The sequence below is a fragment of the Dermacentor andersoni genome, chromosome 11 (assembly GCF_023375885.2).
Source record: "Dermacentor andersoni chromosome 11, qqDerAnde1_hic_scaffold, whole genome shotgun sequence".
Taxonomy (NCBI): domain Eukaryota; kingdom Metazoa; phylum Arthropoda; class Arachnida; order Ixodida; family Ixodidae; genus Dermacentor; species Dermacentor andersoni.
In genome coordinates this window covers 82,628,183-82,646,341 of record NC_092824.1, presented here as the reverse complement: position 1 = coordinate 82,646,341, position 18,159 = coordinate 82,628,183, and the positions used below count along the sequence as shown (strand labels likewise).

Genomic DNA, 18,159 nt, shown 5'->3' with positions numbered 1-18,159 from the left:
GCTGGTATGCTCGCGAGTAGCGGCGTGTTGCCGCCTCATTTCCTTTCATGTCCTGATTGCCTCCCCACTTGACGTGGGTGTCATTAGGGCAAGAAAAGAAAAGAAAAGCTACTACAATTGATGTGCTCGGCTGACGACTTCTCTTGGCCTATCCCACGCAGCGAGCTTGTGCCATTTGTTAAAGTAATCATCATCGTCACCTCTCGCCCAACACGCGCGCGGAAAGCCTCGAGGTGAAGAAGAAGAAGATAAGGGAAAGGAGCGTCGCGACCAAGCCGTATACTTTCTACTCAAAGAGCACCAGCCCATTTTAGTTATCGTATCCGTCGATTCCAGTTGTTCAGCTGGTAACCCTCCATTCCTTCTGCGCCGCCCGCTTCTTGGCCAACCCGCCGTGGGGGTTAAGTTTGGAGCAAGCAAGGGAAGAGGGAAGGCAGGCTGCCGTCTGCACGTACAAGAGACAATGAAGGCCGTTGGCGAGATTCTCAACCCTCGGGGTGGCTGCTCGTCCGAGCTGCTGGGTTACACGGAGTGCTCGCGCGAGGCGCTGCCCGTGTTGCCTTCGCCGTCGCTGTCGCTACCTTCGCCGGCTCTGCGCGGACCTACATCGCCGTGCCCGACCGAAGGGGCCATGGTCGAGACCTCCTGCACGTCGAAGATGTCGCCGGCTATGACGCAGGCGTGCTCGTCGCCGGTGGGTGCTGTTGTTATTGCTTTCTTAACGCGAAACTTTCTAAGTGAACCGTCCCGGACTTTGCTGACCGTGGCTGCTGCGGCTGTCGCAGTCTTTCCGAGTAGCACGTACACAGGATAGCGTTCATTCACCGAATCGGCTTATATGGAACCCCGTTTGGTACCACCCATAAAGATGGGCCGGTTGCTGGCCCCGTTCTCTACTGAATTACGCGTGAAACGACAGACTCTTAACTGTCCTAGTGCAACAAATGTGCGACTTTGAGTTCACAATTCCTTTATTAAAGCGATTCATTTCTGTGCCTTCTTTGCCGGGGCTCAGCATGTCTACTAGGTCATCTTCTCGCCGAGTAACGTGGGCCAGTCCTGGAGATAGTGCAATTAAAATGCGATTATCTCGGAAATGGCATGGTAAAAAGTGCACCGATAGGGGAGGCGGTGTAGTGCGCGGTCGCGCGCCGAGTAACGTGGGCCAGTCCTGGAGATAGTGCAATTAAAATGCGATTATCTCGGAGATGGCATGGTAAAAAGTGCACCGATAGGGGAGGCGGTGTAGTGCGCGGTCGCGCGCATCGCGTGGGTCGCGTGGTGGTAGTTTCCGCGTCTCGCCGATTTGCCGGTCAGGCACGTAACATTGCATATATCCATCAGCGTCCATCTGCGATGCAGAGTACGACCCGTGCTCCTCGAGACACCATCGAAGGCTCATTTTTCGCGGCCGTCTGCGGGATATTTGTCGTTATGGCGGTCGCACTCGGCACGGTGTACTTCCTGAAAGTCGCCAGACAACGGGCCAGTACCCAGCTCGCATCGGTGAGGCGCAGGACCTGCGAGACTCGCGACTGCCAGCGACACGCGCTGCTGCTCACCGTCGGCCTCAACCGGAGCGCGGACCCTTGTCACGACTTCGGCGCCTACGTGTGCTCGGCCTGGTCGCCCGGCGGTGGCGGAAGCCGCTCGCGCCGGGGTCGCTCTACAGAAGAAGCCTTCGAGTCGCAGCTGAACGACGTCCTGATCGCGTGGCTGGGAGGCCTGGAGGACCTCTTGATTAGCGGTCTCGACGTGGAGAAGGTCGCCAGCAAGCCGCTGGCTCTGCTGCGCAGCTGCCGGAAGCGAGAACGACGCGCCAGCGCCGACGACCTTGATGAATTCCGGGAGTTCATCGTCCTGCTGGGACTATGTTGGCCGGACGACAACTGTTGCGACGTTAGCGCCCTGGGCGTCCTCCTAGGACTCGTGTACAGGTGTGTGCGTTTTGCGGCTCTACTGTGGCTTCGGGGCTCGGTAAACGTTGTATACGGGTCTTCAGTTTACTGGGTGATCTAACGACCAGAGGTCCAGACCGCGGGATGTTGCTGCTGTTTTCCGTTGAATATGTAGCGGTACTCCTTGCGTTCTGGTTAACATCGTCTTTCCCTGGGGAAGAAGGTTACGTCTTCTGTTAATTGTCAGGTTAACGGCCGCAGGGCGAGAATTCTGCGTACGAACAGCCAGCCGGGCCTTAGAATAACGGGTATCTAAAGCGTATTATCGACGTTATCGAACTTACTGCGTCACCGTCATCTAAGCGCAGTCTCATATGTATTCTATAGGACAAGCGTATATGCAAATTTGTTTACATCGAGAGCCACTCGCATGAGCAGTCGTAGAGCAGTCTGCCATTGATTTAGTTTTACGATTAGAGGAACGCCGGTCGGCTGTTTCCATTCCCATCTTGGCTGTTTAGTTTTTTTCCATCGCGTTGCAGATGAAGTTCATCAATTGATCGAACAAGTGGCTCGCGTTACCGCTCGTGTCATGAAATAAATTTTGTCATGAAAGATCTCGTCAAGAATGCGAATGCACTGCACTGGGTATCCAGGCCCGTTTAGCGAAACACGAAAACGCTCGGCACGGCCTGCTGACGTTGACTTGCCTGATACCTACGCTCTGTCATATTAATATTTAATTAAGGGCACATACAATAGAATCGCTTATGTCGGTCGGCAGGAATGAGTAATAATTTCAGCATGTAGAATGATTGATTTGCATCGAAAAAAGAACAGCTAAGCTTGTAAACGTGTGGGGGTCTGCTCGAGTGTGATCCTGCTCTTCTCGGGTTGCTCCCAAAACGTTCTAGGCACACACACTGCGCTCGTTCCCTTCCAGGCGCGTGCGAGGCCCATAGGGTACACACGTCGCAAAAGCATTGGCCGTTTGCTGCAGAAAACTCGTGATTCAAAACAACCATTTTCTACCAAACCAAGCACGCGTCGTGTTACATATAAACTTGAGTTGGGCCTGCAAAAAGTTTTTTTAATGGACGTGAAAATAGGGGCGCGAAATGACGACAGTAGGCAAACTCATCAAAATATCCAAAATGTATGCGCATGAGGTGGAGGTTGTCGCCCCCGAGGCACAAGTCCTGGGCAAATGTACGCTTGACACGAACGTTCGGATTAAAATGCGTGAAACTATGGGTCTTTACGTGCAAAAACCACGATCGGATTATGAGGCACGCCGTAGTGGGGGACTCCGGAAATTTGGACCACCTGGAGTTCTTTAACGTGCACGGGTGTTTTCGCATGTTTGCCCCCATCGAAATGCGGCCGCCGTGGCCGGGATTCGATCCCGTGACCCCGTGTTCAGCAGCCCAACACCACAGCCACTAAGCAACCATGGCAAGTGCGAACGTTCGGATGAATCTACAAATCCGAAATGGGAAGAATAAAAAAAAAAAATGCGACTGCACTTGCGTAAATAATATTGTTTTCCAGGATGCCAGTTCGCCTGTGGTCAACTTCTGTCACTGTGGCGTCAGGAACTCGTATACGATTATTCAGCAAGCTAAAAAATCTAATGCGCAGGTTTGCAGACAAATAGGTAAGCCTACGATGCTATGTACGTGCGCCATAAACGGTAGAAATACACCAAATGGCTCCGTTGTTACACTGCAAGGGAGCGTGCATATGAACCGTGCTTATACAAGACGTCGTATACAATCTAAAGTAAAACTCTTGCTTGGGCTAGTTGGTTCATGCTTGAAGTACGTAAAGGCAAGGCGCAGAAGACCAGGACTTAGGAAGAAACACAAACGACAAGACGGGCGCCGGAAGCGAGGGCCACGCGCCACTTGTCGTTTGTGTTTCTTCCTAAGTCCTGGTCTTCTGCGCCTTGCCTTTACGTACTTCAAGTATACAATCTATACTTGTTTTTTGCCACATGAAGTGGTTGACTTCATTAGCTTGTTTCAACGCGAACTATAACGTCCGAGACCCTTTTCACTGGTGTCGAGAAGACGATGACATCGTTTTGCTGTCTCAGGTGGGACCTGTGCTTCTGGCTGCGAATGCGGGTACTGCGGAGCTCGAAGTCTAACGGAACCGCACGTCGCCTGGCACTGTACCCCGGTCCGAGATTTGTCGTGCAGCGATTCGCGGCCAGGCACACTCACTTGGTGACGAAGGACGCCTACGTCGCATACTGGACGCATCACCGCGACGCGCTCTTGACGCAGAGCACTTCCAACGGGTCCTCGCGGCACTTACCGCCTGCTCGGGAGAGCATCGAACGCGTGGTAAAGGCTGAACACGCCATCGCTTCGGCGCTCTGGCGCAGCGCAGCCAAGGAGTCTCTAGTGCCGATGAACGTGACGATTTCGGATTTCGGCTTCTACACGGGCAAGGTATCCTCGAAGGAATGGCTCGACAAGTTAAACGCCAACGTCGCGGACGAGTCGACGCTGTTCGCAATGGAGGATCCCGTTCTCGTGGCGGACGCGTCGGTGCTGGAGGCCATCGGGACAATCTTCGGCGCCCACACAGACCGCGAAATCGTGGCTCACCTGTCCTGGCAATTCGTCCAGGAGTACGGCGCCGTGGTCGATCCGGGTCTCGGGCGGCTCTTCGAGGACGGTTGGGACGGGGCGTTCTGCGCTAGACAGGTCGAAAGGATCTACGCTCCGCTGGTCGCGACGTTGCACTGGAAGCTTCGCACCGGCCACGCCGAGAGGCAGCTGCTGGAAGCCAAGCTGCGCAGCCTGGTCGACCGGACGGCTCGGATGGTGGACGCCCAGTGGTGGCTTGCACAACCGGACAGGCGTGTTGCCGTGGATAAGCTTCGAGCGTTGACCATCCGGCTGTGGCTGCCGAATGAGCTGCAGCAGAAGCTCGGCCTGGTCTATCGCGATTTCCCCAATGGCACGGCGGAGGACGAGTCCTTCGCGAAGACGTGGATTAGGAGCAGGAGAGCACTCGCTCGCCAAGCTTCTGGCCACTTCCGAGAGTTGCTCGCAAGCTACAGCCCAGCGCTGTCGCCGCTGGTGGTCGGGTACGACTACCTGGACAACGCCGTAGACGTTGCCGCGGCGTCGCTGACCGGTCCGCTGTACTACGCCAACGCTACTCCCGCCATGTTCTACGGCGGCATTGGGTTCTACTTCACCGCCCACATGATGCGGTCGCTGGACTGGACGGGCCTCAGGGTCGGCGCGGATGGTCGCATCGTCTCGCCTTCCTGGATGAGCGAGACCAGCCGCAAGGCCGTGGAGAGCCGCTTGAGCTGCCCCACGACGGGCGTTACAAACCGCGCGCTTCTGCCTTACCTCCCGGCCCTGGAGGTGGTCAGGCAAGCCTTCTTTGAGGACGCGGCGACGTCTGCGCACCGACTAGAGATCGGCGACGCGCTCACTGAGCCGAGAACATTCTTTATGACGCTGTGCCACATAGTCTGTTCCAGTATGCCGTGGGCGGGAGCGGCCGTGGACTGCAACGCGGTCCTGAAAAACTCTCGCGACTTTGCAGCGACGTACCGCTGCAAGATTGATTCTCCTATGAATCCTTCGAGGAAGTGCGGCTTTTTCAGTTAGCTTGTTTTCCACGATCGCCACTCCTCCTTGTGTTGTGTTGTGTCTACTGTCTGTGAGATTGTTCGTGTTCCTGCGGTTCATTCCAAGTTTTAGTTACTCCGGGCGATAATGACTGCGCGTACTGACTGTGTGGATCTATCTGCGTGACACACTTCAGTGAGGGACGTCTGGTAGCATGCGTGCCCTTACACTGCGCTACTTTTAGTTACGATCACGGCTAAATTTTTTATGGTTGAAAAACCCGTTGAAAGAACAGTCTGGCACCTGTGTAGCGTGCTTGCTGAAACGCACACAGGACATGACATCGCCATTTTATAAACATTGGTCCAACGGGTTGGTCCAAGAATTGAAGGCCTATCGGTGGGGTCTCTTTCAGATCTCGGCATTTAACTGACGCTATCACCGCACTTATTGCGGGCATTGGATTTGGCTCGAATTTGGCGGCGACTGCTAGCCCGTCCCAGTACACAAGTAGCTGAGGCAAACGCCTATTTGTACAGGCAGTCTGCTGCGTTGACTACGAACGTGCAGTGGAAAGAACGGCTTCATAGTTGTGCTATGTAGTTTTCAGCAGTGTAATCGCAACACCCATAGCTATTGCGGATATAAATCAACTTCGTTGATTTCGTTGGGCGTATTGTTTGCGTAAGCGCGAAGCGAAAGTAGCGTATCATAGACATCCGATGAGTGGCACGTCTTTGGAGAGAATCAGTAGCGGCTTTTTCACTGCTTAATCTATGGATCTTAACGATTTTAATAGGTTTTTCTTTGTAGCCTAATTAATAAAACATATCTGACATCATTGCGTAAGAAGAAAAGAAAAATGACTGGCGCAATGCCGCGCCAGCGTACGCGCCTCTTATAATTTTGGAACACTTTCTTGGTAGCATATACACTCTAGCTTACTTAGAGGAAATAAGATGTATGGCTGACATCATCGGCAAATGAACGGCGCTCATCATGAGACAACAGGCTATGTACAAACACGACACCTATAAGCACACGCACAGCACTTCCTTCGGGTGTATTCCTAGTTTTGTGTCTCGTATTGAGTAGTCCCGAGTACCGGTGTCGGCGCCGCCAAGCTGTTTTCTGTGTTCGGGCAAATTGACAAATTCGGCGTGATAGTGTTGTTGATGATGATTCCGCCAACAATGTCACAAACCCAGTTTGGGAATAGGCTAAGTACCAGATGGCACTGTAACAAATATGAATAAAAATACAAAAAAATTGATCATAAGTTAAAAAAATGCATATTGCGGTTGCCCATCTCGTATAACCTCGAAGAAGTAATAACAAAGATAAGGTAATGCGAATGATTGAGGTAGAAGGAATCGCAGATTTCGATTTTTTTTTCAGTATTTATAACTTGAAGCAGAAATATATCCTGGAGATGTGGTACAAAATGGCCAACATAAAAAAAAAAAGAAATGTTAACAAGGTAATCTTGTTTCGCAGAGGTAATTATAAACGTCTCGGCAAACGTTGCAGTGCCTGTAGTTGAAAAAAAAAAAGGAGGTTTAAGCGGGGAGGTAGGTGCTGCGTGCGGGCGTTCTTAGCTTCATTCATTTTTTGTATGTGTCCTGACAGAATGAGGATGAGGACGGCAAGAACAACTGCGAATAGATTTCGCCATGCTGGACATGCCGGCAAATGCTCCGACTGAACACCTCCATTCAGGAGATCTTAAGCAGCGTGATACCTGTAGGAATAACTTTCTGTGCGCCATAATTCGTAAGCGCAAGACGATTCAACAAGACAACGACAACCGCGACTTCTTTCAGTGCTCTCTGTTCTTGGTAGAATGGCGCGGCATCGCCTTTTGGCTTCATTCCACTAGCTCACTGCGCTCCTACGTCTTGTTGTACCTGTCTGGGCGGTCCCCGAAGGTGCGAAGTTTTAGTGGCATGGAGCATCGAGTGGCACTCTTGTTTCTTGCGCAGCACTTCCGTTTCACCTCCCGAGACGACCGGGCAAGAAATAATAATAATAAAAAAAATATCAGACAGAAAAAAAAGAAAAAAAAAGAACTATAGCACAGTACAAGATTTATGGGTTTCGTTACAGATAAGATACCAGAGCATAAGTTTAGTTAAAAGTTGAGTTACTGAACTGCCTGGAATAATTAGAATTGATTACAAATCACCGATTACCGCACACCAAAGCACAGAATCGTAGACTTTAGAGACCCGCCACGTGAGCACGACATTGGCGCAATTCCTGGAAACCCGAAAGCAGCAAGCGGAAGTAATGACGTCACTAATGACGTCATGCGCAAAGAAGTTGGCATGTTAATTAACCGGCTTATGAATGGAAAACAGTTGCCTCCGAGCTTGGTTCGTGCGTTGCGCTCGCCTGAAGTTAACCTGAAAAACACCAACGCCGAGGTGCGAGTGCCATTAAGAGACACCCAAGTCAAAGATTAGAGTCGCCTATACCATTCTTTTTTCTCTCGTCCAGCGTGCCCTGTGGCCTAGGCGTGTACTTAGATAAGTTCTCTGATGCCCTCCTCCTGTAGAAATTGCAGTAGTAGCTTAGCGAACTTATCGCCCATGAGTCAACGCCTGTATTGCAGTCTGTCTGATCCGTTCGTTGCCTCGCAGCTCTGAGTATCCTCTCTCAAGTAGCGCTCATATACCAGGGCAGAGCCGCAACAGGTGGTGAATGTCCGCTGGAGAAGTTGGAGGAGCACTCTCTGGACAGTTAAGCGGATCTCCAGGTGTTGGACCCTAAATCCGTGTGACGGAAGGTGTCAAGCGCCACAGACAAACGGAGCAATAGCGCAAAATTGAGACAAGCACAAAGGAGGCGGCACGCATCAGCCGCCCCAGCCCATATTGCGCAGGTATTGCAGCAAGACGTTGTTGCCTCCTAGGCGACATTCACGCCCCCCTTGTAGCCTGTTCAAGCAGTTCACGCTTCGCCTTGAGTTCCTGCGGTGGGAGTAAAACCCAGCTGTGAGCGTACAACGCTAGGGTTATTCGTAGGGACCGTTAATGTTAAGACGAAGTTTTACATCGGTAGCTCCTACCTAAATACATGGAAACGGAGAAATAGTTTTTTCTCAGTGTACACTGCTCCGCTTTTGATGAAGTTTGCTGAATTTAAAAGAAAGAAAGCTAAAATATTGTGACTATGGGAGGCAGATTCCTTTTTTTATTTAGACCGTCAATTAAAACATGCTACTGAAAACATGAAAAGAGAACAACTGAGCTATTACGTTTACAGCTCTGTAACTCGGCAACGAAAAAACAATATCGCGTTGGCGAAATTTATGTATTATACACTACCATAAAGCATACCGCTATCTTCTGAGTAGCACTTTTGCAAAAACCTCGTAAACATTATAACTCCTTTACGTAAGCTGTGAATCCATATATAAAATTTGCCCGCTTTAGATGCTTTAACGGATGCAGTCTTCAGAGCTGCGATACCTGTTTTCAGTGCACAGTTCACGCATTTGAAAGCTGCGTGTTTCTACTTTTTCGTTTGCTGCTTATCAACTTTCGGGAATTTTCGTAAACCATTACAAGTTCTAAATGAAAATTCTGCTTTCTTCAGTCGTTAAAGTTTAACTTTCTATCTCAAATGCAACAAATTCCATAAAATCAGCGCAGCGCTTGTCTCTGCGCTTTACGCGAATAATCGGAGTTAATACCGAGCGGCCTGAACTGGCAACAGCAGAACCAGCGACGTCGAGAGGCGTCGGCAACAGGAGCGTTTCTCCGCTCCTGCGGCTGATTACAAACGAAAGCGCCGATGGTGGTCGTGATTAAACTGGGAGGGCGCATGCCGTCTCCGCACAATTAGCCGGAAGGGTGACACTCCGAGAACACGAGAAGTTAGCAAGTTTACCAGCCCTGAGCGGTTGATTAGCTGCGACCAACTGCGACAAGTGATGCTCTGCGCGCACCCGCACGGTATTCATCCTTGCACCGAACAGGTTCCCCGCACGGAAGCCTCAATTCGCAGAGTCCGTGTAAGCGAAAGCCGTGCTAACCACGTAAATTTGTTTATTTTTGGCGCTATTTCTCGACCTCTAATTGTAAAAAAAAAAAAGGCGATCAAGCCCTGTCGCGGCAAAATTGTGAGACGGGGATTAAACCTTCGGAGGCAGGAAAATCGAATCCGCGCGCGGTTGCTTTGTCATCACAGAGTGTGCCATCAGTGAGACTTTGCAGGAGCGAGAAACGTGCTTTAGATTAGGTCGGTCTCTTCCTCGTAGCCAATTAGCGAGAAGAATTTCTTTCAGCGTCACCAATTTCGCCTATATCCTCCCCCACCTACCCTACTTCCCTTATAAAAAGAAAAAGCTTACATAGCGCGTTTCCTTTGAGATGCTGTGTGAATAACTATATAACGTGCTGCCATTTCAAAAGAGTAGCCAAGGACTTCCTGTTGGGCTAGCGGGTACACCGTGAAAGCTTGTTTCTGGGTTGTTCGGTTTTGCGTGATCGTCGAAGGCAACGTGACGCTAACATGTAAGAACGCAGAGAGGCGCCAGAGAAGCGTCTGTGCTCGTATGCTGCAGCCATAACGTCAAATATCGCGTCTCAGTCGACTGAGAGTAAAGAAACACCATCACACCTTCTGACAAGTGCCAAGCAAGCGTGCGCCTAAAATCGAAGTGGGAGCTTGCTCCCTGAAAGTAGAGCAACAGGCTGTGACCGGCTAAATTCCGCGAGGATGATTCGATACAAACACTTTCGCACAACGTAGAAGACAAAACGCGCTCATGTGCGGCTGCTCGCGGCAATTGAGTAGCGCGCATTGCTGGGCCTATTGGTGTGTCAGCGTGTCACGCAACCATCGGGCAACATCTTACGTGCGATTGCAGTGCGACTACGTCTCGCCGGGCCAGACATGGCATATTGAATATTGTGCGATGAACCACGTTGCCCATGAGAATATTTGTAGAAGTGTAGACAGTAACAACGGAATTAGAAAACTTTGAGGCAGTCACGAGCTGTTCGGTTATTATAACAGAAAAAAAAAAGAATACGGGTTGGAAGGTGCGTCAGTTTTCAGCAGTCAGCTGCCTGCTTCGTAGCGACGCATGTAGAGATGGTATTGCCTTAACAGTGCATGTATTCAACAGTACTGCGTCGCGCAAAAGCAGCGAGAGTTTCCTAGGAATGCTTAAGGGGCCTGATTCTGTCCGGAACTAACGGTACGCGGCATCATTCACGACTCTACAGGAAGGGACGAGTCGGTGTCGCTGTGGAATGAGTGAATAGCTAATTGTGTGCAGCGTAACGTTACCGAAGCTTTCTCACGAGACAAGCTCTCTCGCTTCAGAGAATTGTCCGTTGCCAATAATAATAATGTATACATTGTAGTTTCCATATTGGGTAACACCCGATATGGAAACCCCATAATGGGCTTTGGCAGGCCTATTATGTATTAGTGCTGTCGGAATTTCTGTATCAATAAAGTATTATTATTATTATTATTATTATTATTATTATTATTATTATTATTATTATTATTATTACCACGTGCAAGAATAAAGTTATCGAGGTCGCACTTATTTCTCAGAAGACGTTTCTGTCGTTTTCAACTTTGCCAGTGACTCCAACTAATGTGTGACAAATGATCGGTGATTTGTTTTCTGTAGATTGAGTGTCTTTATTTTTTTTTAAATTAGGTCTTCAAGAATGAACGTTTTGCTTCGATCAAATGTTAGTAGTATGGTTTCACGGCAGGTAGAACAGTAGGAGTGGCAGACTTATTTTACGCCCTTCAGCGCGTACCAGATTTAGGACAGAAGGGGATGCTAACAATGAACTCGCAGCTTGATAGAAACTTGTCTTATAACACACGCGGCTGCCTCATAAATCAAACATAACGCTTACTGTAGCAATTTAGCACAATGCAAGCCCGCAATTGCGAGTAGCAACGTCGCACACTCATTCTCTCCTTCCCGCAATTCATTTGCTATCTAAACAGGACTGTTGCTACTTACGATCCATGCCAGACGAGCAAATGTTTGATTGAGAGTAAACACATTTTTAGTGACCTGCCCACTCGAAGGGAAGAATTGGAGTGGTCCAATTTTGTTGGACCGCTTCACCGCAACAATTCCGCCCCATGCTCTGACGACTTCTCGTGCAGCACATTCAGCCTATTCGGGGAATTTTCCTACCTCAAGGCAACATCCTGATGTCCTAACAGCGACGACGGCTAAAACACTGAGCCGATTGTATACTAAAGGTGATATCTTTCGCTCTCTCTCAGTGATCAGCCCGGATTGTTCTATCTCACGCGTCTTCGTGACTTGCGGTGAGTCATAGGGTGTCGCACACGTTGTTTTTCATTCGGGGCTGCGCAAACGTATAGTGGGTTTTTTCCGCGAAAACGATACTGCAATACCGCGCCCAGGGAAAGCCACTCGCCCCAGCAGTGTTTAGAGTAGAACAGCGCAACGTTGCCAGCATCCGCGAACGCCCTCAGCGACGTCGAGGGCACAGCTCCCTTTCTTCCCCGGAGAAGGGCGAAAAACGGGAGAGCGAGGGAGACGTTCATTGTTTGGGTCGCAAAGGCCGTCGCTCCGGTAACCCGGCCAAGCGGATCCCGAGACTGGGAGGGCGATGAGGCGACCGGGAAAAGCGACGATCACGCTTCAGGCTGGAGAAATGCCCATTCGTTTCGCGCCGCCACACCTAGATGGCGCCACCGTAGTAAGCGATTCGACATTAGTTCGCCATCGCAGCACGAGGAGGCTCTGCGTTGGTTCTTGAATAAACTTGAGTTCAGTTTGTTGTTTCTTGAACGGTGTAATAGCGATGCTTGAGGAGGAAAGGCATACTGTTTACGGAATAATAGAATGGACTTAAACGTAGCCGATTCGACAAAAATGATTCGTATCCTCTAGTTGGAGAGAGTCACATACCACTTCTATAACGGTCGCAGGCACAGTAAGACCTCCGACGCGCAGCACTTGGGTGCGGGGACGAAGGCAAAATGAGAAGGAAAGTTTAAACGATGAAAGAGAACACATTCAGCGACGAGGACGGTATTTCTGGAGCTCTGAGCGCGCCGGAGCTGGGGCCGCAGGCCTAGCGCCAGCGTCGCCGCAGCTAGGGCTCCTGGAAGGTCGGCTTCTTCCGGAAGCACGGCGCCGTTGCCGCGGCGCGCGTCTTGAGAAGTCGCCTCGCCCGTCGCTCGCGTCCTTCTGCGGCGGTGCACGCTTTACAGGGGCGGCTCTCGCTCCGTGTATTGACGTGCGTCCCTGACCTTGCCTTGGTTCGAAGTGAAAGAGGGGATGTGAGCGAGGTTGTCCGCGGCAGATCGGCGGGCGCGGGGCGCTCATAATTAGGAGATCGATGGCCGTTCGAAGAGTAGGAGGGATCGGCGACCGCGTGGTTTCGGAAGACCGCGTGTCGCGCGTAAACACAGCGGCGGCGTTCTCGGGGATCCCCATCACAGCGCGCGATGTTTGGACGGACACGTACCGTGGCGGCGGCGGTCGGGGGACTCGCGCCTGCCTGCGTTCAAGGGTGGCGATGCCAGCAGTGGCAGCACCGCACGGGTTGCACCCCTGCGGCGCATGCGCAGACGGGGAGCGCTGCGCCGCGGCGCTGCGCTCGGCGTCGCGGCGGAACACAGAGGCAAGATGGCGCCGGTGCTCAGGCCACCCGTCGCTCGGGGACACGAGTGAGACGTTCCGGAATCGCTGTACACCGGGCTTCCACCGGCGACCGGCAGCACCGTGGGAGGGACGCGAAGTGAGTGAGCTACCAGCGGCGTCGATGGCGGTCTGATTGGCAGCGGGCCCGGGCCCACTGCGAGAGGCGAAGAGCATGGACGAAAACAGCGGCGGTTGCCTGTCGCCGGAGGAGGCGGCAGCAGCGGCTGCTGGGGCCGATGAGGAGGAGGGCGCGGAGGAGGCGGTTCGTGGCGAAGAGGAGGTGGCGCCCCCCTCTCCCTCGGCGGCCGTGGTGGTGGCGGCGTCCCCCGTCAGCCCCCAAGAAGCGGCGGCCGTGGTGGTCGCCGAGGAGGAGGATGACGACATAGAAGAGGGCGAGGAGGACTCAGAGCGGCATGCAGTGCGCTCGCCGCTCGACGCCGGCTCCGAGCAGTCGCCCGAGCTGCTGCAGGCGGCCGACCTCTCGGTGCGCGACGACTCGCCGTGTGGCGAAGTCGGCGCCGACGAAGACGACCTCGACGACCCCGTGAGTCCCGCCTCGTCGACGGGCATGATCGACGCTTCCGAGTTCCGCGGGCTCGACCCGGGTTCCTACCCGGGTCGCATGTCGCCCGGCGGTTTCTCGAGCAGCAGTTACGCGACGCTGACGCCGCTGCAGCCGCTGCCTCCGATCTCGACCATGTCGGACAAGTTCTCCCACTACGGCCACCACCACCAACACCATCCAGGGGCCAACGGCGGCTTCGCGCCGCTCGCCATGGGCATGGGAGGCTATTCGCAATACGACAAACTTGGTGCCACCATGTCCGGTGCGATGAACATGAGCCCGCCGCACGGCACAGCGCCCATGCTGGGCGCCGGCTCCGCTCTGCCGTCGCCTCCTCCTTACTCGCAGAACGGCCTGAGCGTCGACAAGGGACTGAACGGATACGAAGCGGCAGCAGCGGCATCCTACGGTGGATCCTCGGCGCCACAGAGAGAGCTGACACGGCTCGGATCGCCCCAGTCGCCGACGAGCCTGCACTCGCCCATGCTACCGGCCCTCAACGGCCTGTCACCGCACACGCCTCCCCAGGCGCACCTCGCGGCACCTGCCACACCGCCGCAACCGCCGCAGCCGCCGCCCGCGCCGCAACCGGAACCGAAACCGGCGCGGGTACTGCTGCCAGTGGTGAGCAGCAACGCGCTGGGACAGGTGGTCGTGTGCGGAGCCAAGGCGTCCGTGGTGTCGTCGAGCCTGGTGCTCAGTCCGACCAAGGCGATCCACCCTGCCGCGGTGATCACTCAGCAGGTCACCCACCAGCAACAGCAGCAACAGCAGCAGCAGCAACAACAACAGCAGCAACAACACGCGGCCCAAGTGAGCGCCGGCGGTGCGTCCAGTCCCGCCGACGAGGCGGAGGAGATCAACACCAAGGAACTGGCGCAGCGCATCAGCGCCGAACTGAAGCGCTACAGCATTCCGCAGGCCATCTTCGCGCAGCGTGTGTTGTGCCGCTCGCAGGGGACTCTGTCGGACTTGCTGCGCAACCCGAAGCCCTGGAGCAAGCTCAAGTCGGGCAGGGAGACCTTCCGCCGCATGTACAAGTGGCTCGAGGAACCGGAGTTCCAGAGGATGTCGGCGCTCAGGCTCGCAGGTGAGTCGCAGTGGCGGCAGCTCGGTGCGCGTTCACCTTGCGCGATGTGAAGCACACAGGGTCCCGTGCGTGGCGACTGTGACCCGGAGAGAACGCGCGACGTCGCATCGGTAGAGCAGAGCCGCTGTTCACTTCGTACCTTGTTACTGCGATCGTCCGCGATGAATGATTGCAACTCGCAATCCAAGCTGCGGGTGAATGAAATGACGGCGGTTAAGCTAGTGCTCGAGTTCGCTGACGGATGTGTTACGCCGTCTTCCCGACTTCTCGCGCACTACGGAGAACTAGTCACGACGTCGTCGTACCACGCGGAGCTGAGGGAGCACGTGGACTGAGCTGGTCGGAGGGCGAAGCCTCGCCACACCAGGCGGGAATCAATCCATCATTGATTTGCACGTGCGGGCGTGACCTCCCCTCCGCGTGTGTGGTGCGTCCTCCCCTTTGGGTCGAACTCGTCGATGATTCCTGTTCCTTTCTGGACTTATTTATTTTCCCCCTTTTTGCTCAACCCGCCCACCCACAACGGGAACCAGCCGGTCAACGTTGTGCTGACGTGCCACCCGGCACTTCCCTACCCGGGCTCGCGTGTTTCCTTTGGTGCTGATGGACACATGGGCAGATAAAGGATGGATCTCATTTGTTCTTGTTCCGAGGTGAATGAACTTAGTGTCGGAGCCAGGCACGTGGAGAGGTTACAGTCGTCATCTTGTTATTGTTTACTAGTGAGACTTCGAGGCGACATGTGCTTGTACCGTCTGTTTGATAATATGGGTACACGAGCTCGCTGTTATACTTCTGATGTTCGTCGCCTGATTGTTCCGTCATCCATGTTTTGTGCGAAACGTAAACATTGCGGCGCTACATGTGCGTTAGCACTGCGCTTGACATCAGGTCACCGCGACAACTGATTGGGTTCTCTGCAAACTCACGACGCACTCACCGTTTACAAGAACAAAACGATTTACCATGTGGAGCAGGCACCGCCTACATATCCGACAACAAACAAGCTTCGAAGCGCGCGGTTTCTCTTTTCGTATTTCGCGCGCCGAAACGACGGAGTCTCTGGCAGGCGCTGCCGCGCCCACTCGAAACGCGCGCTCGCGAGCACCACGTGTCTTTTTTCCCGCGTTTGCGCGAGAAAAAAAGAGACGACGCGGCGCTTCCAGCGAGAAAGCGCGCGAACTCCCCGCCGGGAGAGCGCGCGCATCTTTTTTTTTCCCCTGCGTCCTTTTTTTCGTCCTACTCCTGCCGGCGCGCATCCGTCTTCCTTCCTTCCTGGCTGCGGCTGTGAGCGCTGGCGCGGCGACGCTAGGCAGAGGCGCTGTGCTGCGGCGAAACCCGCTTCCAGGGAATGCCCTGCGCCTGCGTTACCGCCGCGCTCCAACGGCCGAGGCCAGCGCTAAACTGGGGCGCGAGCGAGCAAGCTAGCTAGCGGGCGTGCATCGCACCCTCTTTTTTTCCCCGTGACTCAGAAGCGGGAGCTCCCTCCAACGCCCGAGGTCTTCATTTTCTCTTTATTCGGTCCCTCGAGTGAACGAGCGCATCCGCGCGGGCTCGTCGGATGCACGTCGCGACGGCGTCGGCTAGGCGAACACGACAACAGCAGCAGCTGCAGGCGTCAGATGCGTAGAAAAAAAGGGCTACTCGTGTGCGGGCGGAGAAGAAAGGCGGTGAGAAAGAATGGAGATCGCGAGCTTTTCGCCGATGAAGTATACTCGTAGATTTTCTCTCTGGGTGCGGGAAAGGTGGGGCGATACCACGAACGCAGCCTTTTAATTTGGTGCGCTGCGATGGTTGCAAGTACTGGGAAAAAAGAAAAAGAAAGCGGAACATTTGTTGCCTGGTGGCGTTCCTGGTGGCGCATTGCCTGTTGTGTGAACCAAGACCTTCGCCTTGCTTTGGCTGCACTGTGCGAAGCCGAGGGCTTTGCTTTACATGTCTCAGTGACTCGCTGCACTGTAACACGCGTTTTCATGCAGAAAGTAGTAGGGGTGTACGAGATGATTCTCTTGGTTGGAGGCAGATTACGTGTGATGAGGATGACAGCTTTGTTTGAAATGGGCCTACGCTTGCTTCGTAAAGACGCACGGGTATACATACGCATACACCGTCTGCGAATGGAATTTTAAGTGTCAAGTGAGCGGATTTTAACGTAAGTAAAGGAATATCTTTTGCGAAGTGGCAAAACAATGTTGTTTCTTTTGGCAAGCGAAACAATGGTCACCGTTACAGTATTGCATTTCTTCTGCTGTTGTTATGTCCCGCTTTAGTTTTGAACGCGGTGAGCCAACCTGCCAACCAGGGTTGTGTGCCATGCGTCGTTTTCGTTCAGTTTTGTACGAGATACTACAGCCTTATGAGAAAGCCTGTCAACACACTCGGGTATCCATAAACCGCATGCATCAAGAAACGAAATTTTACGGTGTGGAGATGTTGCCATGCAAGTCTATTTTGAACTGTGTAACGGCTTTTCATCTCCGAGTAGTGTAAACGCCATGCGTCGTTTCCGTTTTGTCTTGTACAAGATACTACTGCCTTACGAGGAGTGCTGTCGACACACTCGTGGCTCCATGAAACATATGTATCAAGAAACTAGATTTTACGGCATTGAAATATCGTCATACGACTTTATTTTGGACTATGTAACAGTTTTTCATCTCTAGGTAGTGTAAACGTGCGGAGAGGTTCTAACCTGTTATACCTCAGGTGGTACTGGTTTCCCTCAAATTTATCTAGGTTCTCTTTTAGCATCGACGGACTCGAATACATTCGAACCAGGGCGGATTAAGTGGTCTCCCGCGTATGTTGCGCACAGCTTCCGATCGGTGAGGTAAACATTACTAGAGGAACGCAGTTTTTGCAAACATTGTGCAGTAAGTGTCAGGGTTACCACATTCTGCATTGTCTTAATTGAAATCGGTACTTTGGCTAAAACAGTAAAGCGAAGAAGGTTTCATTCTGCATTGTCTTTTGAAGGCACATCATTGAGTAAATAGCCTGTTGTGCCATGCGCCGTTTTCGTTTAGTTTCGTACGGGGTACTACTGCCTTACAAGAAAGGCTCTAAGCACACTCGGGTCTCCACAAACCGTACGCATCAATAAACTAGATTTTGCGGCACGGAGATATCGTCGTACAACTTTAAGCTGTGTAACGGCTTTTCATGCCTAGGTAGCCTAAACGCGCGGAGAGCTGGCCCCGGGTGTCGTATCAACTTTATTTAAACGGCGCGATCGAAACGGTCAGCGTTGACAGAAACTTTAAAAGACGGCTGCATCGAGTTGATATCGGCATCTACACGCTGACAGTCATTCGCTAATTCCTCGTTGGTGATTT

The 18,159-nt window shown here is 52.8% G+C and overlaps 2 protein-coding genes across 3 annotated transcripts in view; both read left to right on the top strand.

The window, feature by feature from the left end:
• Nucleotides 1-463: 463 nt before the first annotated feature.
• LOC126518302 (endothelin-converting enzyme 2-like) lies at nt 464-5,539 on the top strand. The gene is made up of 3 exons (XM_050168146.3): nt 464-694; nt 1,363-1,937; nt 3,997-5,539. Exons 1-3 carry the CDS (start codon nt 464-466, stop codon nt 5,537-5,539), a joined length of 2,349 nt encoding a protein of 782 aa, XP_050024103.2.
• A 7,566-nt stretch (nt 5,540-13,105) lies between these two features.
• The window catches only part of LOC126517943 (uncharacterized), a 162,307-nt gene continuing 157,253 nt past the window's right edge, over nt 13,106-18,159 (top strand). For both annotated transcript variants that reach the window (XM_050167765.3, XM_055064436.2), the window contains exon 1: nt 13,106-14,824. In XM_050167765.3, coding sequence (XP_050023722.1) covers nt 13,342-14,824 — 1,483 coding nt within the window. In that variant the 5' untranslated portion in view covers nt 13,106-13,341. The remainder of the gene's footprint in view (nt 14,825-18,159) is intronic.

Bases quoted from the DNA above. Each gene is read 5' to 3' on its own strand.
- LOC126518302 (XM_050168146.3), top strand. From the start codon at position 464: ATGAAGGCCGTTGGCGAGATTCTCAACCCTCGGGGTGGCTGCTCGTCC. The intron at 695-1,362 runs GTGGGTGCTGTT...TCTGCGATGCAG, and splicing joins CGCAGGCGTGCTCGTCGCCG to AGTACGACCCGTGCTCCTCG. The intron at 1,938-3,996 runs GTGTGTGCGTTT...TTGCTGTCTCAG, and splicing joins CTCCTAGGACTCGTGTACAG to GTGGGACCTGTGCTTCTGGC.